Consider the following 27,181-nt stretch of genomic DNA (forward strand, 5'->3'; position numbering starts at 1 on the left):
CCCCTGTGAAGAGGGCGCCAGATATCACAGCAGCAGCACTTTCCCCCTGCATCTCCAGCCTGGCAATAGCAGAAAGCTCTGGACACCGCCAAACCGGAAGCCGTTCCCCAGACAGAATTAAATAACCACCCCCACCACCGAACAACCGATTTCCTCCCAAACTAGACAGCCACCATGCAGCCTCCATCCCAGTGAATACGATAGTCCAGCAGAGAAGGCAGCCGCAGCGGGGGAGAATGACAGCACCAGATGACTCACATTCACCTATTGCGATCCAAGCAATAGAGGTCCTGTCATCCGGAGCCCATCTGTCTCCTCTAGAGAGCTATTACTACTTCCTACTTCCTGTCTGATCTGAGAATCAGGAAGTTCAGAGCGAGCGGCTGCACTGTAGAAGAGACAGATGGGTTTTAGATGACGGGATCTCTATCGCTTGGATCATGGATAGGTGAGTGAGCGTTTGCCATCTGCTGCTATCATTCTTGCTGCAGCTGTGGTTCTCTGTGGGAAGGAAGGGAGGAGTGGGCAGCAGCAGAGCGCACAGTAGCAGGAGGGGGAACTAGGAGGAGAGCCTGGCTCTGAAGACAATCAGCAGCGCACGGCATCATTAGACAAGACAAGACAAATTACATTTATATTGCGCTTTTCTCCTGGCGGACTCAAAGCGCCAGAGCTGCAACCACCAGGACGCGCCCTATAGGCAGTAGAAGTGTTAGAGAGACTTGCCTAAGGTCTCCTACTGAATAGGTGCTGGCTTACTGAACAGGCAGAGACAAGATTCGAACCCTGGTCTCCTGTGCCAGAGGCAGAGCCCTTAAACGGACTCCGAGCAGTGCCTGTGGGTATGCCTTTAAGCATACCACAACTAATTAATTACATCCTCACACCTACCAGCATGATGTGTGTAATTATATCCCCCTGGGCTCTTTATATTTCATTGCATTGTGCTGAATCGAGCTGCCGATTTTGGAGAAAAGTCGTCCTGTGTAATACAATGTAACTATGGAAAGATGCATATCATTTTGAAGCTCTCTTTCTCCTCTTTCCAATGATAGATGAACTGCCACCCTACGCCTTTTAGTTGTCGCAATTTTCGCGATCGAAATTACCGTGGCCGCGATTTCGATCGCGAATATAGCGAAAACTAAAAGGCGTAGGGCGGCGGTTTATATATCCTTGGAAAGAGGAGAAAGAGAGCTTTAAAATGATATGCATCTTTCCATAGTTACTGCACTGCTCAGAGTCCCTTTAACCATTATACCATCCAGCCACCGCTGACAGGATGGCGAGGGCTGGTTTATGTGCTGATGGGGCCCCTTTGACTCTGAATGGGGCCCCAAGCGACTGCTTTTGTTGCCTAGTCGGTAATCCGGCCCTGTATACAGGCAAACGTTTCGGTCGTTCCACAACCTTCCTCAATGCCAAATGAATCAATACATCATATGCAAATATATACCTGTGCAGACAGGAAATGACAATGGAGGTATCCACCCCTTAAAGGGAAACAAAGGAAATAATGTATACATTAAATCATAAGTGTTAAATCCACACTTATCTCATCCAATTACAGTCCATAATCCAATTCTCTATGTCTGTGTCCAATCCATGTAGTCCAATTCACGTTTTAATCCCATAGCATATCACCTATAACATTAAAAAAGATGTTTCATAAATATATAGATGGAGGTCGAAGTCCCTATTTAAACCATGTGGGTGTAGGGACCCCAGTTTGTGGATCCACATGACCTCCCTCTTTTTGAGGAGCAGAACCCGATCGCCCCCTCTTTTTTTTTTCTTGTAGAAAGTCTATATAGGTGCTACACACTGAGCTGGTGGTCATTTCGGATGCAGCTTTAGTGGTATGCGCTGGCGTTCTCCTCGCTGTTCAACCAAATGTAAGTTACACATTTTTTTCTGCTTAGCTGCTCCCGAGGTTTTAAATTTAGGTTAGGTCACTTGCCCGGAGGTCTGCCTCACCGTGGCGCAAGTGTCTAGTATAATATACTTTGCATGCAAACCATATTGGAAGCTAAAGTACCTCCTAGTTTAATAAATGTTAGCACTTGTCTAGGATGCAGGGCATGCATTTTTCAGTCTGGCAGAGGCGGTGTATGCCTGTGCGATTAACCATTCAATTGCAGCATATGTTTAGGGATGCGCAGCCTTTCCCCCCTCACTTTTCCTTAAAGAGAACCTGTACTGAGTAAAAATATTTAAAATAAACACATGAGGTAACTTCAAATGAACATTACATAGTTACCTTGCCATCAGTTCCTCTCAGAAGCTCACCATTTTCTTCTGACAATAATCCCTTTCAGTTCTGACAAAATTTTGTCAGATCTGAAATATATCAGTTGCTGTCAGTAAAATATCAGTTGCTGTCAGTTATAGCTGAGAGGAAAACTGATGTACCAGGTAATGTCCATGTTTCCCTATGGCTCAAGTGGGCGATGTTACAGTTTAACTCTGTGCTGACCAGAAAGCTGTTATGGGGTAATGGCCATTTTCAAAATGGAGAACGGAGAATTCCCTTGATCACAGTGGCCAAACAGGACGTGGGACAGGAGAAAGACACTGAGGAATAGATTACATGGAAGGCAAGTATGACTTGTGCATGCTTATTTTGACTTTTAATTTTCAGTTCAGGTTTTCTTTAACTTTGTAACTATGTAACTGTCAGGTTAGCTGCTCCCAGCCCCTCCTCCTGAGTTTCCTGTTTGCATGATAAGTAGTAGCAGATTTGCATATGATTTGCATCTGAATTGAATGCGAAGTGTGTAGAAAGTCTATATAGGTGCTACACACTGAGCTGGTGGTCATTTCAGATGCAGCCTTAGTGGTATGCGCTGGCGTTCTCCTCGCCCCCTCTTTTTGGTTTAGGTATATCAGTGGCTCGAAAGTGTAATGGTTAAGGGCTCTGCCTCTGACACAGGAGACCTGGGTTCAAATCTCGGCTCTGCCTGTTCAGTAAGCCAGCACCTATTTCAGTAAGGAGTTTCTTGGGCAAGTCTCCTTAACACTGCTACTGCCTACTGAGTGCGCTCTAGTGGCTGCCTCGCAAGCGCTTTAAGTCCAACAGGAGAAAGGCGCTATACAAATACTGCCAATATTATTATTATTATTATTATTATATGATCTATAATCATGAATTTGAGATCCACATCTCTATGTCCCATGGAGCGAAAATGTCTCGCTACCGGGAGATCAGAAGTGCCTCCCCTGACAGAGCTCCTATGCTGACAGATGCGGTCTCGCACCTTCTGTGTGGTTTCACCGATATATTTCAAGCCACAAGGACAAGTCAGCAAATAAACGACAAAGGTGCTCTGGCAGGTGAGGAAATGCCTGATCTGAAAGTTCTCCCCAAAAACAGATCCCTTAATCATATGTTGGCACTCGCTACACGAGAGCCACGGAAATGATCCTTCGCGTTTTGGACCCAAAAAACTAATGGTCTCTGATACAGAAGGAGGATTGTAAGCCCTAACCAATCTACTACCTATAGTTTAATTGCGTCTATAGGCAGGTCTTGGAGGTGAGTTAAACTCAGGAACCTCGGGGTATGCACTGCCAAGTATGTGCCAGTGTCTCTTGATACTGGAAAAAACTTTGTTGGAATAACTGTGAAACTGGCACACAAAGGGCAGACGTGCACCTCGAGGAGCCCTGGTCCCGATGTTTCCATCAGGACCAGAGATTTCATCACGTACTTCCTGGATGAGATCGGGAGGGTATCCCCGCTCTGAGAGTTTATCAGCCATCTGCTGCCTTCGACTGTCAAGTACCCCATAATCAGTTACAATTCTATCCATCCGGAGCAACTGGCTCCTAGCTACCGAACGGAAGACAGCAGGAGGGTGAAAACTCTCAAAGCGGAGACACTGGTTGCCATCAGTCGGTTTCCGATAAAAATCTGAAACCAATGTCTCTCCACATCGTCTGATTGTGGTATCAAGAAAATCATAATTCAAGACGATCATAAGTGATCTAAAATTTGATATTGGGGTAGAATTGATTGAGATCATCATGGAAGGACAGGAGGGATCCAATGTCACCACGCCATACCGCAAAAATGTCGTCAATGAAATGCCACCAGACACCGCAGTGCCTAGTGAACGACTCATTGGTATAGACACAACTACTCTCAAACTGGTGCAGGAAGGCACCCGCGAAGGACGGGGCCACATTGGATCCCATCGCTGTCCTCCGTAGCTGTAGAAAAAAAGTCACATCATTATGCACACCCTCATCAATTGCAGATCTCTACCCCTTCCTAACCTATATATGGCCTATGCCTGACAGGGCACTCCGGCTCTGACTGGGACTATCTATGATGGGGGGCTTTTTGTAAATTATTGGTGTTGGATGTTTATGTAACAACTGTATATAATGTATAGAGCACTTTCTGATGAAGCCTGTTGGTGAAACATGTCCATGTTAAAGTCCATGTACAGCACTTTGCACTAATGTAATATGTGTTAACCCACCCGTCATTTATGGGTGTGTAGGAGAGACCAGACAGCAGGGGAGCGCACCATTGCTGAATGACCGACTGATTATAACCAGCAAGGAAGCGTCTCCTTATCCCATCCTATACACCTTATAATTGTGAAGATAGACCTGTGGGATAGCTACACCCCACTTGGTAAGATACACTGAAGTGGAAGGGGATAAGCAAAGACCCCCACAGAGTAATCAGGACACTCCCTGTGAGACCTTCACAAGAGAGTCCCCACAACAGTGGAGCTTTACTATTGTTTTAACCTCTGTGATTACAAAAAAAGTAAGATGCTTTTACAATGTACATATAGGGCAATGTCCTTTAGGACTCAAGTGTTTGTTCAATTGTTTTCCCTGGTACCACATTCATTCGGCTAGTGCAAACAATACCAGTTGTCTCAGTAAATCTGTAACTACCAGGCTAGCAGCTCCCATTGTGCTCTCCTGTTTGCATGGTAAGTATTTAGTTATGCATATGTTTTGCATCTGTTTGATAGCTGAGTGTGTATTTGAGCTGTATAAGTGGTGCACATGAGGTGATAAGTCATTCAGTTGCAGCTCATGTTGGTGAGCGCTGGCTTTATTCTCTGCTGTGAATACCAGTTGCCTGGCAGTCCTGCTGGCCTATTTGGCTGCAGTAGTGTCTGAAGCACACCAGAAACAAGCATGCAGCTTAAGGGGCCCATACACTCAGCCGATTTTCTGGCCGACCGATCGATCCCGATCGATCGATAGATTGCAAATCGGTTGGCCAATCGACCGATCGATGGCCGATTTCGATGGATTTCCATCGAACTGGCACGGTGGAAAATTTAGGTCGATCTGATGAGATTGCTTATCAGTTTGCATTGGCCTGAATGGAAATCTGATGGCAAAAAAATGCCATCAGATCGAATTTCAATAGATTTCAAACTGAAATCTATTGGAATTCTATCCTGGTAAAAAATGTTCTAAAAACGCATCAGATAGATCATCAGATGCATTTCTTATCTATCTGCTGCCAATCTGACGAGTGTATGGGCACCTTAAATCTTGTCAGATCTGACAACAATGTCAGAAACACCTGATCTGCTGCATGCTTGTTCAGGGTCTATGGCTAAAAGCATTAGAGGCAGAGGATCAGCAGAACAGCCAGGCAACTGGTATTGCTTAAAAGGAAATAAATATGGCAGCCTCCATATACCTCTCGCTTCAGTTGTCCTTTTAATTTTGCTCCCATTAATTACTTACCCAAAGACTCTCTCCTTGCAATCGCCACAATTATTAGATGCATATTTAGAAAACCATGACACAACCAGGACATTGAAGATACCTAAAGCTCTGTTAAAACTTGGGTACGAATGGCAGAAACCAATAGCAAAAAAGAAAAAAAAAAAAAAAGATATTTTTTACGTAACACATATAGAGTCGTAAAATAGACTCACCGATGCCAAAAAAGAATTCCGCGTAAAAGATTATGAAGTACATTATGTGTTCTCTCCTGTCCCTGCTGTGGTTTATGAGGGCATGGACTCTGCCACACCTTCCATCAATCATCTGTCCTCCTCCTTTATATGTACTTCTGCTGCCTCTCCTCCTTCTGTCATTAGTTCTCTCACTAGCTGAGGAGTGTAGACCTCAGTTTGGTCATAGCCTGAAGTCCTCTTCCCAAGTCCAGCATGGTCTCTCTGCTACCAGTGACAGCTTCAGAGATCTTCCAATGGGCTGCCTGGATATTTATGCTGTATCTCCTGTTCATGGTGTATTCATTGTACATGAGGAGGAAGAAGTTCCTGGCCATATTCAGCTCTTTCCCAGGTCCGGAGACCCACTGGTTGTTCGGCAATGCTCATGTGGTAAGACATTGTGCAATCTCATAGTAAAGTATAAAAATGATGCTGGAACTAACATCTGTTTGTTTTTTCTCTGTGATGTCATGCGGGTGAATGGGGAGAACAATGCTCTCGGCCAGGGATCAGCCAAATCGACATGCCAGGCTTATCACTGGTGAAGGGGTTGGGTGGCATTGGGGGCTGTTGTACATGCACTAGATTCTTGTCAGATGCAGTCATTACTGGCCGCCTCGGACAAGTTTCATCTAACATGTAAACAAAGCTTTAAGTGTACCCGAGGCAGGGAAGGGGGGCAGATAGGACACGGGGGCATGTTCCCTGGTCCATGACATACCTCTGTGTCACCTTTGCACTGCTTTTTGCCCCCCTTCAGCCATACTGTCACCCCCCGAAATTGCCGACATGCAGCTTGTCGGCAATGTCGAGGGGAAGGGGCGTCCCTTGCAGGAGAGGCACTCCTGCAAAATGCCCACTGGGGCCATTCCTAACACGCCTTCCCCAGCTCTCATTGGGCAGCTCTGCCTCTCCCCACCTCTCTGCTCTGTGCTCTGTGTTGAGACACACAGAGTACAGAGCTGCAGCATCGTGGCCCCAAGGAGTCGCCGAAACCAAAACCAGAGGATTTCTGTCCACAGGAACAATGGAGAGCAGTTGTAATTGAGGCTAGCTGATTTAGATAGCCCCCCTGATCAAGTAGCATGTTTTGTTTTTTGTTAAAAATTCCCACCTTGCGTTTTCTAAAGAGAAACTCTGACCAAGAATTGAACTTTATCCCAATCAGTAGCTGATACCCCCTTTTACATGAGAAATCTATTCCTTTTCACAAACAGACCATCAGAGGGTGCTGTATGACTGATAATGTGGTGAAACCCCTCCCAAAAGAAAGTACATACTCCTGGCAGTTTCCTATCTGTGAAACTTGCTGCATTGTGGGAAATAGCTGTTTACAGCTGTTTCCAACTGCCAAAAAAACATGCAGCAGCTACATCACCTGCCAACAGTAAAAATGTCACTATGTAATAAATGTCAGAATGTAAATCAGGGATTTAAAAGATTTTACAATGGGCAAACACTGACTAAATCATTTATACATAATTATTGTAAAAATGAAGCACTTTTTTATTACATTATTTTCACTGGAGTTCCTCTTTAAGGAACACCTAAAGTGAGATGGATATGGAGGCTGCCATATTGATTTCCTTTTAAACAATTCAGATTGCCTGGCTGTCATTGGCGTAGTTACAGACCTCGGGGCCCTGATGAAGAATTTGGAACTGCCCCCTCTCCGTTAAATAATGTGGCCTCCACCATGGTAGCCAGATGTGCCCCACTCCCTCATCCTCCCCGTATGGTAGCCAGGAATAGGTGGCCCAGTATAGGTAGCCAGGAATAGGTGGCCCAGTATAGGTAGCCAGGAATAGGTGGCCCAGTACAGATAGCCAGGAATAGGTGCCCCCAGTATAGGTAGCCAGGAATAGGTGCCCCCAGTATAGGTAGCCAGGCATAGGTGGCCCAGTATAGGTAGCCAGGAATAGGTGGCCCAGTACATATAGCCAGGAATAGGTGCCTCCAGTATAGGTGGCCCAGTATAGGTAGCCAGGAATAGGTGGCCCAGTACATATAGCCAGGTATAGTTGCCCCCAGTATAGGTAGCCAGGTATAGTTGCCCCCAGTATAGGTAGCCAGGAATAGGTGCCCCCAGTACAGGTAGCCAGGAATAGGCGCTCCAGTATAGGTAGCCAGGAATAGGTGCCCCCAGTATAGGTAGCCAGGAATAGGCGCTCCGGTATAGGTAGTCAGGAATAGGTGCCCCCAGTTTAGGTAGCCAGGAATAGGTGCCCCCAGTATAGGTAGCCAGGAATAGGCGCTCCAGTATAGGTAGCCAGGAATAGGCGCTCTTGTATAGGTAGCCAGGAATAGGCGCTCCAGTATAGGTAGCCAGGAATAGGCACTCCAGTATAGGTAGCCAGGAATAGGCGCTCCAGTATAGGTAGCCAGGAATAGGCACTCCAGTGTAGGTAGCCAGGAATAGGCACTCCAATATAGGTAGCCAGGAATAGGCTCTCCAGTATAGGTAGCCAGGAATAGGCACTCCTAGGTAGCCAGGAATAGGCGCTCCAGTATAGGTAGCCAGGAATAGGCGCTCCAGTATAGGTAGCCAGGAATAGGCGCTCCAGTATAGGTAGCCAGAAATAGGCACTCCAGTATAGGTAGCCAGGAATAGGCACTCCAGTATAGGTGTAACCCTGTGTGTGTCATTGCAACAGACACACACACCAAGGGTTCAATATGCATTTCGTTTTTTGTAGAAAGTGCTGCTGTAAAGAGAGCCTGCAGGTGCCACCAGGGGGAGCCCATTAGCAGAAAAGAGGAGAGAGAAGCTGGGCATGTGCAAGGGGAAATGGCAGTTGGGTTTTAGCAGTTGAAGGCTAGTTAGGGGGAGGAGCCTGATAATCCATGGAGACTAAATTGATGATGCAGCAAGAAATGAGTGTGTGATGTGGAGGATGTAGAGCAGAGAGACAAAAACAGAGACCAGCCATTAGTGAGACAGATGGAGCAAGTCAGCTCAGAGCCACAGATAAGAGAGCTCTACTGAAAACTAAAGTAAGGAAGAGAAAGAGAGTTGCAGATATTACAGGAGGGGAGAGAGACCTCTCACAGCTACAGGCCAATAAAAAGCAGCATTACTGGAGAGATAAGCCAGAAGAGAATAGTAAGCAATAAGAAAAAAAAGACCAGGATATTACAATTTAACTGTAACAGAGAGATAACAGAAAACAGCAGAGACATTACAGTGACACTAGTGGATGATTGGTGTCAGGACACCTTCTGGGGAAAAGGCACAGGAAACAAAAAACACGGGAGCCCAATAGTGTAATATGTTTAGTCAAAATTGGCAATGTAGAAGATAAGAATCTACTAACAAGAGTGGGTTGCAAGGGGGCAACCGACCACAGGAAGCAGGTGGAGACAATTAACCCGACTCCACTCGGGGAGGTCACTAAGGACCTGGATGCGGTCGCTCTCCTTGGAAAAAAGAAGGGAGGCAGATGTCCACCGTGGTGTAAACCACATATGTTCTGCCTCCACCCCTCACACGGATATCGTATGGGGGTTAGGGATGCACTAAATGGTTTAAAGAGGCGCCCTGGTGGTATATAAAAGCGTTTAAAAGCAGTTTAAAACCGAGAAAGGTTTGAGGTTGCTTACCTCAAGGACGACAAATCTTTGTAGGGACAAAAGATTTTATTGGTAGCACAGGCAACGCGTTTCACGGGTCTGAGCCCGCTTCCTCAGGCCAATAGCAGTGCCAGGCCAATTGAAATAGCAAGCTAAGGGAGCCTCACAGTGACACAGGGAAAACGAAAACAGGAAAAAAGGGCGCCGGCAGCTAGTGGACAAAAAGGCACCGCCATTCACTTTCATAATAAATATTGTTTAATGGGCGCCGAACAGGAAAAAAGGGCGCCGGAGATTATTAACGTTTTACAAACGGCGCCCGGAGATTTCTAATGTTTTACAACTGTGCTTGTGATGATTTAAGTTTAGAAAATGCGTCCGTGACGAATAACGTTTATAAAAATACTAAACATATTTATCGTATGTAACTAAAACATTATTTAACCACTTCCCAACTGAGGGGTTTTACCCCTGACCACCAGAGCAAATTTCACCTTTCAGCGCTCCTTCCATTCATTTGTCTATAATTTTATCATTACTTATCGCAATGAAATGAACTATATCTTGTTTTTTTCGCCACCAATTAGGCTTTCTTTAGGTGGGACATTATGCCAAGAATAATTTTATTCTAAATGTGTTTTAATGGGAAAATAGGAAAAAATGTGGGAAAAAATGTATTATTTTTCAGTTTTCGGCCTTTATAGTTTTTAAATAATGCATGCTACTGTAATTAAAACCCATTCAATGTATATGCCTATTTATCCCGGTTATAAAACCGTTTAAATTATGTCCCTATCACAATGTTTGCCGCCAATATTTTAGTTGGAAATAAAGGTGCATTTTTTTCAGTTTTGCGTCCATCCCTAATTACAAGCCCATAGTTTATAAAGTAACAGTGTTATACCCTCCTGACATAAATATTTAAAGAGTTCAGTCCCTAAGGTAACTATTTATGTATTTTTTTTAAATTGTAAATTTTTTTTTTTTTTTTTAATTACAAAAAAAAAAATTGGGGAGTGTGGGAGGTAAGGAGTTAATTTTTTGTGTAAAACAAGTTTATTTGTGTGTAAAAAATGGTTAGGGTGTAGTTTTACTATTTGGCCACAAGATGGCAACATTACCAATTTGTTTCATGCAACCTGCAAGCGTCCTTCCGGACGCTTACAGGAAGTAGAAAGAGGCTGGGACTTTGTTATTTTTTCACAATGATTGCGCTGCTCAGCCGAGCGGCAGCAGATCATTGCGGGGCTTAGATCAACGAACGGGAATGGATTTTCCCGTTCGTTGATCTCTGGGCGAGCGGGCGGCGGCGTGTTTACTAGCGGCGGGCGGCGTGTTTAGGAGCGGGAGCGCGGGCAGCGGCGGGAGTGCGCAGAGTACGGATTTCTCCGTCCCTGGGGGTGAAAGGATGGAAAAAGGGGCGGAGAAATCCGTACGCGCGGGGGTAAAGTGGTTAAAATGTTCAGGGCAGTTTCTAGGCTAAATTGCACCCAGGGCGAGGCTGTAAAAAATGTGCCCCCTTCCCCCCCCACCCCTCGTGGACTTGCGAACCCTTACTCTTTAGGGACAGTCACACAGCCACAGGTCAGTAGATCTGCCTACTTACCAGTGACCAGCCGCTCATCCAGGAGAAAGCAGGGACAAGGAAAGCACACAGGTGAAGAGAGCCCGGGCAAGCCGACTCCTCCATGGGCGCCGCCCACTGACAGCCTGCAGTACTGCTACAGGACATCAGGTGGCATCCCGCGGTGGTGACGTGATGATGACTTGACATTGAACGCAGGCAGTCCAGGAGGAGTCAAGGAAGGAGATTGAGCTTGCAATCTTCCATTTGCAAGCTTCCATTTGGCTGCACCGCGTGTCACCAGCTCCCTAGCAGTTATGTCCTTCTGCCTGCTCCCCCTTTCTTCTACTTGCCGGTCTGCGCCCAGGGCGGTCGCCCTGCCCGCACTGCCCAAGAAACGGCCCTGAAAATGTTATCCCTTACTGTTTGTAAAACATTATTATTCACAAAATAAAGCGATCAGTACGTAACGTAAATTGTGATATATTTTTTACAGTCACTATTTGTAAAACATTATTATCCACATAATAAAGCAATCACAAAGGGTGATTTTAGGGTTAGGCAACACCAGGGGGGGTCTTAGGTTTAGGCACCACCAGGGGGGTTTTAGGTTTAGGCACGACCATGAGGGGTCTTAGGGTCAGGCACCACCAGGGGGGTTTTAGGGTTAGGCACCACCAGGAGGGTCTTAGGGTTAGGCACCCCCAGGGGGGTCTTAGGGTTAGGCACCACCAGGGGGAGGGGGGTCTTAGGTTTAGGCACCACCAGGGGGGTCTTAGGTTTAGGCACCACCAGGGGGGGGTCTTAGGTTTAGGCACCACCAGGGGGGTCTTAGGTTTAGGCACTACCAGGGGGTCTAGGGGTTAGGGATAGGTACAGGGAGGGTTCTGTGTGAGAGTAGGGTTAGGTATAGTTTTATTAAAATTTTAGTAATACTTACTAATGATTTAATACACTTATTACGAACGTAGTTATATTTATATCATCGTTATAAACAATATTTTCAGATTTTATTATAATAAGAAACGATAAATGAAGGGTATTCACAATAATATACAATTATAACGATTAACCATATATTATCGTTTTTTAAGAAACGTAATTATAAGTTTCACTTTTGAAACAGGGAAGATTAACGTTTTCACTATTGCCGATTTCATACACATTATTTAATGATTTATAAATTTGTAAAACATTATTTGTAACGAAGTACAGCACAATATTTTTATAAACGGTATTACTGCTTATCGTTTACACCCCGCGCCTTTTTTTCCCGACGCCCTTTTTTGATGTACGCAGGGAAAACAGGACAGCAATGCATCCAAGAGTGAGACAGAGAAACAATTGACAGGATTAAAGAAAAGGAGTGAAGACTGCAGTGCAGTATCTGAAGAGATTGTGTGACAACAGCTGGCAGACAAGCTACAGAGGAGACAGCAGTGCTTAGTGTTAAGTGATCATTAACTATCAGCAATTCAACATATTTGTTTCATCCTGGATGTTGCTAGGTAACCACCAGACATTTTTCTACTATTCCTTCTGTCCTATGAAAGAATTCAGGTCCACTTTAAAAAGACAGCGGTGAAGAAGTTGCAGACAGCGGAGTGCTGTGTGAGGAAAATTCTGGCAAGTTAATGCTAATAAACTGTATCACATATATGTTTCCTGAACTAGCCCAGATCCTAGCAGGCGGATGTATACAAGAGGCCTATCTATACTCATCTGCTAAGAAGAAGTTTATGAATGTGTTTTGTCACTGAACTTTTTTATCCATATGATTTAATACAAATATTTCTTAAAAAGAACTTGATTGGTGTCTGGAGGATTTCTTTACAGTTAAAGCATTACAGAGGTGTAACACAGGAATAGGTGCCCCCAGTGTAGGTAGCTAGGAATAGGTGCTCCAGTATAGGTAGCTAGGAATAGGTGCCGCCAGTGTAGGTAGCTAGGAATAGGTGCTCAATATAGGTAGCCAGGAATAGGTGCTCAGTATAAGTAGCCAGGAATATTTACACCAGTATAGGTAGCCAGGAATAGGTGCTCAATATAGGTAGCCAGGAATAGGTGCTCAGTAAAGGTAGCCAGGAATAGGTGCTCAGTAAAGGTAGCCAGGAATAGGTGCTCAATATAGGTAGCCAGGAATAGGTGCTCAGTATAAGTAGCCAGGAATATTTACACCAGTATAGGTAGCCAGGAATAGGTGCTCAATATAGGTAGCCAGGAATAGGTGCTCAGTAAAGGTAGCCAGGAATAGGTGCCGCCAGTATAGGTAGCCAGGAATAGGTTCCCCCAGTGTAGGTAGCTAGGAATAGGTACTCCAGTATAGGTAGCCAGGAATAGGTGCTCAATATAGGTAGCCAGGAATAGGTGTTGAGTATAGGTAACCAGGAATAGGTGCTCAGTATAGGTAACCAGTACAGGTTGCAAATTGCGCAAAAGGTGGATCAGCGGATCACCAGGCCGCTTCCGAATGGCCTACAATCAGAGGTGCGCTGAGCCCCCCCAGAAACTGCAAACGCACCTTGAACCCAAACAGAAGTTCTGCATATACACCAAAAGCAAGACTGCTAAGTGGGAGCAGCTGACCAAAAATGAATTAAATTAGTATATGGCAAAGAAATGAACAGCGCTTAAAAACAGATAAGTGCCTACCTGCAAGAGAGTGCAAGCCCCACTTGTGAGATAAAATACACACCTAGCATACACATAACCTGTCTACCACTGGAGGATGTCGGTTTCCTGTAACAGCTTGCATGCAACTTGTTAAGTACTCGTCCCTCCCACTGCGAAGAAGTCATCCTCATATGGTAGGGGACCTAACACTAACTAAATCCTAACCTATGCAAATGCATAGCCTGGGTGCGCTACCAAGTAGCATCGAAAATGAAAATTGAAAATTGCACAAAAGGTGGATCAACGCATCGCCAGGCCGCTTCCAAATGTCCTACAATCAGAGGTGCACTGAGCCCCCCCAGAAACTGCAAACGCACCTTGAACCCAAACAGAAGCTCTGCATATACACCAAAAGCAAGACTGCTAAGTGGGAGCAGCTGACCAAAAATGAATTAAATTAGTATTTGGCAAAGAAATGAACAGCGCTACTTAAAAACAGATAACTGCCTACCTGCAAGAGAGTGCAAGCCCCACTTGTGGGATAAAATACACACCTAGCATACACATAACCTGTTTACCACTGGAGGATGTTGGTATCCTGTTACAGTTTGCATGCAACTTGTTAAGTACTCGTCCTTCCCACTGCCAAGAAGTCATCCTCGTATGGGAGGGGACCTAACCCTAACTAAATCCTAACCTATGCATATGCATAGCCTGGGTGCGCTACCAAGTAAAATCGAAAATTGAAAATTGCGCAAAAGGTGGATCAGCGCATTACCAGGCTGCTTCCGAATGGCCTACAATCAGAAGTGCGCTGAGCCCCCCCAGGAACTACAAACGCACCTTGAACCCAAACAGAAGCTCGATTTTACTTGGTAGCGCACCCTGGCTATGCATATGCATAGGTTAGGATTTAGGTAGTGTTAGATCCTCTCCCATATGAGGATGACTTCTTCGCAGTGGGAGGGATGAGTACTTAAAAAGGAACTCCAGTGAAAATAATGTAGTAAAAAAAGTGCTTCATTTTTACAATAATTATGTATAAATGATTTAGTCAGTGTTTGCTCATTGTAAAATCTTTCCTCTCCCAGATTCACATTCTGACATGTATTACATGGTGACATTGTTACTGTGGACAAGTTATGTAGCTGTTTCTAGCTGCTCTGGCTGTTACAGACAGCTTTAAACAGCCATTTCCTGTCTGTGAACATTGTTACATTGTGGCAGTTTGCCCAGAGTACCGCGGTATTCAGAGCCTCTTGTGGGAGGGGTTTCAGCACAAAATTAGTCACACAGCGCCCCCTGATGGTCTGTTTGTGAAAATCATTCTATTTCTCATGTAAAAGGGGGTATCAGCTACTGATTAGGATAAAGTTCAATTCTTGGTTGGAGTTTCTCTTTAACAAGTTGCATGCAAGCTGTTACAGGAAACCAACATCCTCCAGTGGTAGACAGGTTATGTGTATGCTAGGTGTGTATTTTATCCCACAAGTGGGGCTTGCACTCTCTTGCAGGTAGGCACTTATCTGTTTTTAAGTAGCGCTGTTAATTTCTTTGCCTCCAGTACAGGTAGCCAGGAATAGGTGATCCAGTACAGGTAGCCAGGAATAGACGCTCCAGAATAGGTAGCCAGGAATAGGCGCTCCAGTATAGGTAGCCAGGAATAGGTGCTCCGGTATAGGTAGCCAGGAATAGGCGCTCCAGTATAGGTAGCCAGGAATAGGCACTCCAGTGTAGATAGCCAGGAATAGGCACTCCAGTGTAGGTAGCCAAGCAGAAGGGGGGACGCAGTGACAGGCGAATAAGCAGCAGCTGAGGCAGAGGTCATCAAATACTCACTTCGCCGGTATCCACACGCTGCATGTACTTACTTCTTCCTGTTCTTGCTTTCCATCTCACAGTAATAGCGCCCCCTAGGGGATCCCGGAAAAGTGAATATTTGATGGATATTTGCCCTATTACGCAGTATGTGTGAAGGAGGAGCGGTGCGACCGTGCTCGGACCACGGCCCCAACGACCGTGCTGGCTGTCCTGCTGATCCTCTGCCTCTAATGCTTTTAACCACCGGCCCTGAACAAGCATATAGATCAGGTGCTCTGATTGAAGTCTGACTGGATTAGCTGCATGCTTGTTTCAGATGTGTGATTCAACCGCTGCTGCAGCCAAAGAGATCAGGAGGACGGCCAGGCAACTGGTATTGTTTAAAATGAAACAAATATGACAGTCTCTATATACCTCTCACTTCAGGTGTACTTTAGGTGGTAAACTTGGATGTGTGTACGCATCTTAACTAGCCCATGTTTGGAGGATAGTCCATATTTTGGAACCAAATCCCCAAGTCCCACTTTCTTCCTCTTTTGAGATGTGCTGCACACAGTAGAGATGGTCAGATTTTCCTAATTCTAACCTCAATGCGATTCCATCAGTACATCCCAACCTACAAGTATGCAACATTTTGCATAGAAGACTATGGTACTGACTTTCCCATAAATATGCCATGGTCAATCGTCATGCTATGTGCAGTACTAGTAAAAGAATTTAGACATGTTTTCATTCAATGCTTTTTATTTAATATTATTATTCTCTACATTGCTGATTAATATGATTTATATTAAAGTGTACCTGAGACTGAAAAAAAAAATTATACATACCTGGGGCTTTCTCCAGCTCCCTTCTCACTGGTCGATCCCTGGGCTGCCTGGATCCTCCAATAGGCTCAGTATTTCATTCAGTTGGGTCCAGTTGGGAGGACATGCGTGTCCTTTTTGTCGCCGGGAATGTTCTGCACATGTGAAATAGTACTACACAGGTGCAGAATACTCCAAGAGATGGGAGTGCGATGAGGCGTGCACGTGGCACTGGGCCGCGTTTGCGCCGCCCCCCCCCCCAACTGGATGAATTGCCGGGCCTCCTAGAAGACGATTCAGGCGGTCTGGGAAGCGGCAAGGGACCAATCAGCCTGTAGGGGGCTGGAGGAAGCCCCAGGTATGTATAACTAATTTTTTTTTTTCACGGTCTCAAGTTTCCTTTAAAGACATCAAGATTATGAAGGTACACATAAGGAAGAAGATGTAAACAAAGTGTTTTGCACAAACCTAAACATGTTTTATATTTTGGAAATTTTGTGTAATTTCTTTCTTTATTAAAGAAAACTCGAGGTGGTTCCTTGGGGGGCAAATAGGACACAGAGACATGTTCTCTGCCTCATAACATCCCTCTGTGTCCCCCACCGCTGCTCCTTGCCCCCCCCCCCCCCACGGCCTCGTTATACCCCGTGAGATTTGCAACAATATTTGTCGCTATCTTGGAGATAAACATAGAGAAGATGGATTCCCTGTTTAAAACACCCGCCAGGGGCGTTCCTGCAGGGTTTCCGGAGCTGCCATTGGGCAGCTCTCTCTCCCTGGCCACACCCTCTGCCGCTCCCCCACCTCCCTGCACGCTGGATAAGAGAATAAATTTCTCCTTGCAGCGTTGTGACCCAGAGGTAGAGATGGCTCGAACCTCCGATTTTCGGTTCGCGAACCTCGAACGCGAACTTCTGCAAAAGTTCGGTTTGCGCGAACTTTTGCGAACCGCAATAGACTTCAATGGGGATATGAACTTTGAAAATTAGAAACATTTATGCTGGCCAAAAAAGTGATGGAAAAGATGTTTCAAAGGGTCTAACGTCTGAGTTTTAGCATGGATGATTGGGATACATGCCAAAAGTCCCAGGGAAAAATCTGGATTTGATGTACTGCAGCTTTTTAACCACTTGATGACCCAGCCTTTACGCCCCCTTAAGGACCAGCGTTGTTTTTTGTGATCTGTGCTGGGTGGGCTCTGCAGCCCCCAGCACAGATCAGGGTGCATGCAGAGCGATCAGATCGCCCCCCTTTTTTCCCCCCTATGGGGATGATGTGCAGGGGGAGTCTGATCGCTCCTGCCTGCCTGAGGTTTGCGGGGGGGGGGCACCTCAAAGCCCCCCTCCGCAGCGAAATTCCCCCCTCCCTCTCCTACCTGTCCCCCCTGGTGATCAGGGCTGCACAGGACGCTATCCGTCTTGTGCAGCCTGTGACAGGATGTCCTCTGTCACATGGCGGCGATCCCCGGCCGCTGATGTAAACAAAGGAGACAAATGTCTCCTGCATTTACATTTAGTCAGGCTATTCACGGAGACCCGCTCCGTGATCTAACAGGAAACGGCCGCTCGCGCGAGCGGCCTTTCCTGATTAATTAGGGAGGCACCTGGCGACGCAGATGTGCGTCACTGGTCCTCCAGCTACCACTTTGCCGCCGCACAGTGTGAGTGTGCGGTCGGCAAGTGATTAAGGGCAGAAATCACATTGCATCCTAAATTGGAGGCCTAAAGTGCTTTAATACATCTTGCATGTGTATACATCAATCAGGGAGTGTAATTGGAGTACTGCTTCACACTGACACACCAAACTCACTGTGTAATGTACCGCAAACAGCTTTTTGTATAGTGACGACCCTGCTGGACTGGTGCCCACCATGGCCAGAGTGCAGGCTGTGTCGGTTTTCAAGCCCATATGGTCGCCGGGCTGTGGTAGCTCAATGATAGAACAACAGTGACTGTCCAGCTGTTTAAATTTGGTCTGTCCACAATGAAGCAACGACCTTATTAATACACCTCATTATTATTACACCTTATTATTAGTACACGCACCAGAAAAAAATATTATAGCGGCCGCTATTCAGGAATCCGCCTGCTGTCCTGGACCCTGTTGGTGGTGGCAGAGAAGGCAGTCAAGCGGCCTGCAGGCAGAGATGCTGTGTGGGGAGCAACTTATTCTTGGGGCAGGCAGTCACATGGCCTGCAGGCAAAGATGCTGTGTGGGGACTGACTTAGTCTTGGGGCAGGCCTGACCGTGCTTTGCAGACCACGTGGTCAGATGGACCCTTGACCCAACTCTGTGTGCCAGAGATGACACCACTTGCCTTTCAACATCACGGTACAGTTTGGGTATCGCCTTATTTGAGAAATAATTGCGACCTGGTATCTTCCACTGCGGTGTGTGGCTTTGCTTTTGTGTGCTGCTTTTCCTCAGGTGGTCATCCCATTGCAGTTTGTGCTTTGTCATCATGTTCCTTCGTAACGAAGTTGTCCCTACGCGGGTCTTGGTCTTTCCACGGCTCAATTTTTGGTGGCAGAGAGTACAGATTAAGCAGACACACACAAAAATTTCCACATCGCTGAGCCCTGAGGTGATGGCACTTTGGTGGTGGCGGCCGACTGAGTGTTAAGTGGGGTGCAAGAATCAGAGCAGGAGGAGGAAGATATGTCACGCTTCCGTGCAAAAGCTGAGGAAGATGAGGTGTTCTGTGTCAAATAGTCAACTACGTCCTGACAATCTTGAGGGTTGATGGCACGCGCCTTCTGAACACTGTACTTTGGTCCATGGCCAAACGAAATCATGACAGCACGACCTCGAACAGACCTGCAGGGCAGTGGTGCTCATCCAATATTCGGGTATGCCAACTACCCAGATAATCCGAACTTTTTAGCCCTATCTGAACTTGGATTGGATTCCGGATAGCTATGCAAATCAGAATAGCACTCTCCAAGTTAATTCGGATTTATATTTGAAATCCCAAATCTTGGTCGGATTTTTCATTCTGGTATCCGAGCAGAAGGTTTTCAAGGCAAAAAGTGAGTTCGGTGGCATAGAAAAATAGAGAGAGAGTGTTTTGGAGGCATTTTAAAGGCCACTTTCGGTTTTCTATCCGGATATCCGAATCCGACCTGATATTGGCTTTGGATATCCGATTCTACTCGGACACCCAAAAGTTCGGCTTTTGATCCGGATATCTGAGTATCCGGATCCGAATCAATTTGGATTTTAAAAAGGGGTATCCGAGCACCCCTGCTGCCGGGTGGCCTGCCTCTGGCTCAGCCTATTTTGCCCATATTGGGGGGGGGGGGGGATGAAGCGAAAAGTATGCACTGACTTGACTAATACAATGTGCAGTCACACAGGTGCAGTGAACAGGTATGCAGTGAGTGACTGGTATCAATACAATATGCAGCTGTCACATATACATACAGGTACCATGAACAGGTGCAGTGACACTGCATGCGCTAACGTAGGTAGGTGAGTGCACTGAACAGGTAGGTATATGCAGTGATGGGTATTACAAATGTGCAGCTGCCTGGTAACCGTGAACAGGTACAGTGACTGATGGTATTAAATATCACACTGCGTGCCCTCACGTAGGTAGGTGGCAATAAGAATCAGCAAGGAGAAAGCTAACAATCCTACAAGAGCCTAACTAAGCTTTCCCTATGTGAATCTGCAGCAGCTCTCCCTTCTCTAATTACTGCAGCCCCACGAGTGAGTGAAAAGGCTGACGCTGCCTGCCTTTTATAAGAGGGGGGGGGGGCTCCAGGAGGGAGTGTAGCCTTATTGGCTACCCTGTGCCTGCTGACTGTGATTTATAGGGTCAAAGTTGACCCTAATGATGTAGTATAGGAGGCGGGTCGAACCGCCATAAAGTTCGCATTCGTACGCGAACCACCGAAGTTTGCGCGAATAAATTCGCAGTCGAACCGTTTGGGCCATCTCTACCCAGAGGTCACGAAAGTGAAAGTTAGCTAGTGCGGCCCACAGGAGTCATGGTTTTTGCAGCTACCTGATCCGCTCAGCCCCTCAATCAGGTAGCCTACTTTTTTTTTTTTTTCAATCTATGAGCCCACCTCGGGCCCTCTTTAATGTATTTAAGACAATCAGTTGTATTGTACAGAGGTAGAGTTGCTACACAGTGCCTTAAAGTAAAAAGCCCTATTCAACTACTGTTATGCTCCATATTATGACAAGAACCACCCAACAAAGCACTGCTCTCTGCAGTGAAAGTTTACATTCTTACACACAGAGAATGTGTGGGATTGCCTTTTTTTTAGTTTTGGGAGTAAAACACCACACCACTTTAATGCAAAACTGATCTAGAACCTGAACCGCTGCTAAATATGTTTTTAGATACATCAGGTATGTAAGTGGCTGACTCAGTCCTGACTCAGACAGGAAGTAGCTACAGTGTGACCCTCACTGATAAGACATTCCCCTTTTTATCTCTTTCTTGCTCTCAGAAGCCATTTTCTGCTAGGAAAGTGTTTTATAGTTGGAATTTCTTATCAGTGAGGGTCACACTGTAGTCACTTCCTGTCTGAGTCAGGACTGAGTGACCCACTTACATACCTGATATTTAACTCTTTCAGGCAGAGAAAGAAAAAAAGGAACACAGCATAGTTATTTGTACGCTAGGCACTGTATATATACATGTCTATCTCATCATGTCACATGTCACTTCGGGTATCCTTTAAGGTGGCCACACATGATACAATAAAGTGATCCAATTTTATGGCAATTTGATAAAAACGATTTCTGAAACAGGTAAGGTAAGTTCCCATACACGCGGTTTCATAGGCAAGTCTGGAGTTGCGACAGTCACACCCTTGGGCATATTTTGTTTAACGTAGCGTGGATCTCTCTTCAGCAAACTGGCAGGTGGAGCATTGCACAATTTCCCATGAATGACTGACTTTTGCAATTAAGGGAGAAGTCTTTTTCAGAGGCACACGGTGTCCTGAATGGCCTATTACTTGCGACCCTGGAGTCAGGTTACTTAATAATGACTTGACTTTCTCTGTATAACAGTGTTTAATATAAATTTGCCTTTTTAAAGGTCCAACATCTCATCTCCACTCGCAACCGCCAGCAGTGGCACCGGCGCGGACCCCAGGCTGGAGACTGCGATCAAAAATAAGACATGGGACATGCCGGCTGCAAGGGGCTGGAGGAAGCCCCGGGTAAGTATATCATGGGGCAGGGAAATTTGCTTGATGTTTCCTTTAAAGAGGAACCGTGACCAAGAATTGAACTTGACCAATTAGTAGCTGATACTCCCTTTAACATGAGAAATCTTTTCCTTTTCACAAACAGACCATCAGGGGGCGCTGTATGGCTGATATTGTGGTGAAATCCCTCCCACAGGAAACTGTAAGGACCATGGTCCTGGCAGTTTCCTGTCTGTGACCCTCGTTGCATTGTGGGCTGTTTCCAACCGCCAAAAAAGCAAGCAGCAGCTACTTCCACTGACATCACCTGCCAGCAGTAAAAATGTCACCACGTGATAGATGTCAGAATCTACATCAGGGAGAGGAAAGATTTTACAATGGACACACACTAACTAATTACATTTATACATAATTATTGTAAAAATGAAGCACTTTTGTATTAGATTATTTTCACTGGAGTTCCTCTTTAAGCTTTGCATCCACAGAAGATGTTTTGCATTGAATCATTAAAGCAAACCTGGATTGAAAAATAAAAGTCAAAATAAATATACACAGGTAATACTTACCTCCCGCATAGTCTGCTTATCAATCTCTTTCTTCTCTCCCGCATCCGGTTTGTCTACTGTGATTGATGGAATTCTCCATCCTCCATTTTAAAAATGGTGATAACTCCTTAACAGCTTCCGATTCAGCACTCCATTAACCAGTAATATCACTTAAGCCATAGGGAACATGGATTTTACCTTGCACATCAATTATCCTTTCAGTTATAACCCTCAGCAACGTATATAGTGAAAAATGGCTCTAAGACTTTCAGGTTTCTGAAAGACAGGTCTGACAAGATCTTATCAGAACTGGAAGATGTTGTTAGAAGAAAATGGTGAGCTTCTGAGTGGAACTGACAGCAAGGTAATTATGTAATATTTATTTGCAGGTACATCATGAGTTTATTTTAAATAATATTACTCAGTTTAGGTTCCCTTTAATGAAGAATGACCGTTTGCGTGATATCGCCTAACATCGGTTAACAAAAGTTGTAAAACGATGTTGACGGCCGTTTATACACGTTAATCGATAATTGTTTGCTTTGACTGTTATGACGGATCCAATCATGGACCGTCATTGCGATCTCCACTGCACTAATTACCAAGATCATTCAGTATTGCCTTTAAGCCTTTCGTTTGTCACCATGGTATGCGATTGTGAAAGACCGGGGAATGATTGTTTGTCGCATCTTTCGCCGCCAAGTATTCTCTGATTGGGGATATTCAGCTTTAAAGAGAAACTGTAACCAAGGATTGAACGTCATCCCAATCAGTAGCTGATACCCCCTTTCCCACGAGAAATCTATTCCTTTTGTCAAACGGATCATCAGGGGGTCTGTATGGCTGATATTGTGGTGAAACCCCTCCCATAGTGTGATGTCAGGGCCATGGTTATTTCAATCGAAAGAATCGCACACCTATAGTCGAGCACTGCTGGTGCTGGAAGCCGTAGCAGCAATAATACAACAGTCAAAAGAGGGATCCGCACAGGGCCGGATTTCTGCAAAGGCCACAAAGGTCACGGCCTAAGGATAAAAGGGCGGCAGGACCTGAGAGAGATAAGAGGCTGCATGTCAAAATAAATCATTTCTCCTGCTCCGAAGCGCCCCGGCTTTGCTGCACACACAGTCAGAATTCCAGAGCTCCATGTATTTTCCTTACTTCGTGGTGTGCGATGAGACAGTGCTATCTACTGAACATACAAGCTTCAGTTTATTGCCAGGGGGGAGAGAAACATGGATCACAATGTAGACAATTTCTGATCCAGTAAAAGTAAACATTTTAACAGAATTATTTCCACTTTACAACTCAAGCTGGGCTAAACAATGTATTGCTGGTCAGACTCTGTTAATGACTTGAGCCATTCCTTCTCCTCTCTCCCCCTGGATTGTAAATCTTAAACAGAAAGATAAGGGTTTTTTTTTCCTTAGAGAGATTTATGGCAGCCCCTTCTAAGCTAAATCTTAACCCCTTGCTGGCTCATTTTAAAGGCAGCAGTAGTCTAGTATGAGATCAGTGGTGCTCTCACGAATGGTCGTGATCAAGGGTACGCGTGATTCACGGCCATTTTTCCACATCACGAAGGCCGTGACCCGGATGCCGTGATCTGCAAGGATCACGACATCGCGTCAAATCCGGATCACGGCATGCGTACAAAAAGACGAGTCACGACCCGTAATCACGACCTTGATGCGGCCGTGATAGAGGGGAGGCTACATGCAGATTTTTATGTCCGCATGGCCTACTGATACGCATGCGCATGCGTAGTTAGTGAGTACGGGTACCCACTGTTACACATTGAACAGTACGACACATACATACATGCGGATTTTATATCCGCATGACTTACTGATACAGATGCGCATGCGCAGTTAGTGAGTCGCATGGCCTATTGATATGCTTGCGCAAGCGCAATCTCAGTTTTTTAACACGTACATTTCTACGCATGGCGGCATGGCGATACGCATTAAACATTATGGGTTACGACTGACCACGACACGACATTGCGGATTTTACAATACTGATCACGGGTAAAGACGGGTCGAGCTGGTTGCGGAAAAAAATACGGGACCCGATCACGCGTTGATACGGATGCGGCTCCAATAATCACGGCCGCATGCGGATCCGTGATTGGGGGATATCCGAGCAACACTGTATGAGATAGACAACTTCTCTATAATTATATGTATTGTTACATTCTGTTTTGTATACTAAAAGTAATAACATACACTAAAAATTAAAAAAATATATATTTGTACCGTGTTGGCAAACAGTAAAAAACACCTGTGAAAGAATCAGTACAATAAATACTATAAAATAAATGCAACAGATCTGTGATTACAGAAGAGCAGAGAGGGAGATGAATGCCGCTCTGCTACTTCGTGCCTGGTACACACCATGCAATTTGCCATCAGATAGATGGGTTCAAATTGATTATTTCTGACAGGTCTAATCTGATTTCTGATCATTTTTCTAATCGACTTTGTATAAGTGATCAGAAAATCGATTCAACCCATCTATCTGGTGCGTACCAGGCATTAGGGACTCACTGCTCTAACAGGAAAAACAATCATTCATCATTTTTCAGAGAGAAAACATTCATAGGTATCCTGCAAACAAGTGATCGTTAAGGCTCATACACATATCAGACTATAGTCTTTGGAAAAAGAAAGATCACAGTCCAATCTTACCACCCTTCATGTAGTATGAGAGCCATACCTTCACAGTCTTTTCTATGGAGCTGAACTCCCCATCAGAAAAAATCTTTGCAAGATTCTGCACACACAGATGCTGTACAGACACAAAAGATCAGTATCTGCAAAAGATCTGTTCCTGCAAATTGCATTCATAGTCTATGAGATCTGCAGATCATACTACACACCTTGTTTAACTGACATTCATCTGCAGATCAGACAAACATCTGCAGATCTGAAAATCCATCCTGGTGGATCGGATCTGCAGATGAATGTCTGTTAAACAAGGTGTGTATGATGATCTGCAGATATCATAGACTATGAATGCATTTTGCAGGAACAGATCTTTTGCAGATACTGATCTTTTGAATGTGTACAGCATCTTTGTGTGCAGCATCTTGCAAAGATTTCTGTCTGATGGGGAGTTCAGCTTGATAGAATAGACTGTGTAGGTATGGCTCTCATACTAGATGGAAGGGGGTAAAATTGGTCTGTGATCTTTCATTTTCATAAAGGCTCATACACACATCAGACCACAGTCTTTGGAAAATGAAAGATCACAGACCAATTTTACCCCCTTCCATGGAGTATGAGAGCCATACCTACACAGTCTATTCTATGGAGCTGAACTCCCCATCAGATAAAAATCTTTGCAAGATGCTGAACACGTTCAAAAGATCAATATCTGCAACAGATCAGTATCTGCAAAAGATCTGTTCCTGCAAAATGCATTCATAGTCTATGATATCTGCAGATCCTCATACACACCTTGTTTAACCACTTGCCGACCGCACGCTTATACCGTGCGTCGGCAAAGTGGCAGCTGCAGGACCAGCGACGCAGTACTGCGTCGCCAGCTGCAGGCTGATTAATCAGGAAGCAGCCGCTCGTGCGAGCGGCTGCTTCCTGTCAATTCACGGCGGGGGGCTCCGTGAATAGCCTGCGGGCCGCCGATGGCGGCTCGCAGGCTAAATGTAAACACAAGCGGAAATAATCCGCTTTGTTTACATTTGTACGGCGCTGCTGCGCAGCAGCGCCGTAAGGCAGATCGGCGATCCCCGGCCAATCAGCGGCCGGGGATCGCCGCCATGTGACAGGGGACGTCCTGTCACTGGCTGCACAGGACGGATAGCGTCCTGTGCAGCCCAGATCTCCCGGGGGAGCAGGTAGGAGAGGGAGGGGGGAGAATGTCGCCGCGGAGGGGGGCTTTGAGGTGCCCCCCCGCAACATGCCTGCAGGTAGGAGCGATCAGACCCCCCCTGCACATCATCCCCATAGGGGGAAAAAAAGGGGGGCGATCTGATCGCTCTGTGTGGCCGCGGATCTGTGCTGGGGGCTGCAGAGCCCACCCAGCACAGATCCAAACAAACAGCGCTGGTCCTTAAGGGGGGGTAAAGGGTGGGTCCTCAAGTGGTTAACAGACAATTATCTGCAGATCAGACAATCATCTGCAGATCTGAAGATCCATCCTGGTGGATCTGATCTACAGATGAATGTTTGTTAAACAAGGTGTGTATGAGGATCTGCAGATATCATAGACTATGAATGCATTTTGCAGAAACGGATCTTTTGCAGGAACAGATCTTTTGCAGATATTGATCTGTTGCATGTGTACAGCATCTTTGTGTGCAGCATCTTGCAAAGATTTCTATCTGATGGGGAGTTCAGCTCCATAGACTAGACTGTGTAGGTATGGCTCTCATACTACATGGAAGGGAGTAAAATTGGTCTGTGATCCTTCATTTTCCAAAGACTATGGTCTGATGTGTGTATGCACCCTGAGTGTGTGTGTGTGTGTGTGTGTGTGTGTGTGTGGGGGGGGGGGGGGGGGGGGGGGGCGGTTGGTGGTACCGGGCCTAGGGCACTGGGAAGTCCAAATCCGGCCCTGGATCCGCACACAGTCTTCAAGGAAGGCTGAGACAATTTGGTGTATTATATGTGTGCATTGGAACAATAAAAGCATTTTGTTCCTTGAAGACTGTGTGCGGATCCCTCTTTTGACTGTAGGGCCATGGTTCTTACATCACACTGTGGGTGCCTTGTTGCATTGTGGGAAAAATCAGCTGTTTCAAACTGCCGAAACAGCAAGCAGCATCTCCTTCCACTGACATCACTTGCTAGCAGTAAAAATGTCACCATGTGATAAATGTCAGAATGTAAACCAGGGAGAGGAAAGATTTTACAATGGGCAGACACTGACTAAATCATTTATACATAATTATTGTAAAAATGAAGAACTTTTTATTACATTATTTTCACTGGAGTTCCTCTTTAAAACAGAAGGTATTTGCAGCGAGCGACTAAGCTTTATGTGAGCAAAACAGATCTCCCATGATGCATCATTGCTGAATATGCAAATCTACCCTTTGTACTCCCTCAGGGCCGGTTTCAACTTGTGCGGGTGGGAACTGCGGCGGGAATGTTTATTTTTGTAGCAAAATAATTCCAGGAAT

General features: G+C 45.5%; 1 protein-coding gene across 1 annotated transcript in view; it reads left to right on the forward strand.

Annotated features, from left to right (window-relative positions):
* Positions 1 to 6,101: 6,101 nt before the first annotated feature.
* Positions 6,102 to 27,181, forward strand: part of LOC137520728 (cytochrome P450 4A12A-like) — an 89,199-nt gene continuing 68,119 nt past the window's right edge. Inside the window, exon 1 of the mRNA XM_068239026.1 lies at positions 6,102 to 6,335. Coding sequence (XP_068095127.1) covers positions 6,159 to 6,335 — 177 coding nt within the window. The 5' untranslated portion in view covers positions 6,102 to 6,158. The remainder of the gene's footprint in view (positions 6,336 to 27,181) is intronic.

The sequence above is a fragment of the Hyperolius riggenbachi genome, chromosome 6, assembly GCF_040937935.1.
Source record: "Hyperolius riggenbachi isolate aHypRig1 chromosome 6, aHypRig1.pri, whole genome shotgun sequence".
Taxonomy (NCBI): Eukaryota; Metazoa; Chordata; class Amphibia; order Anura; family Hyperoliidae; genus Hyperolius; species Hyperolius riggenbachi.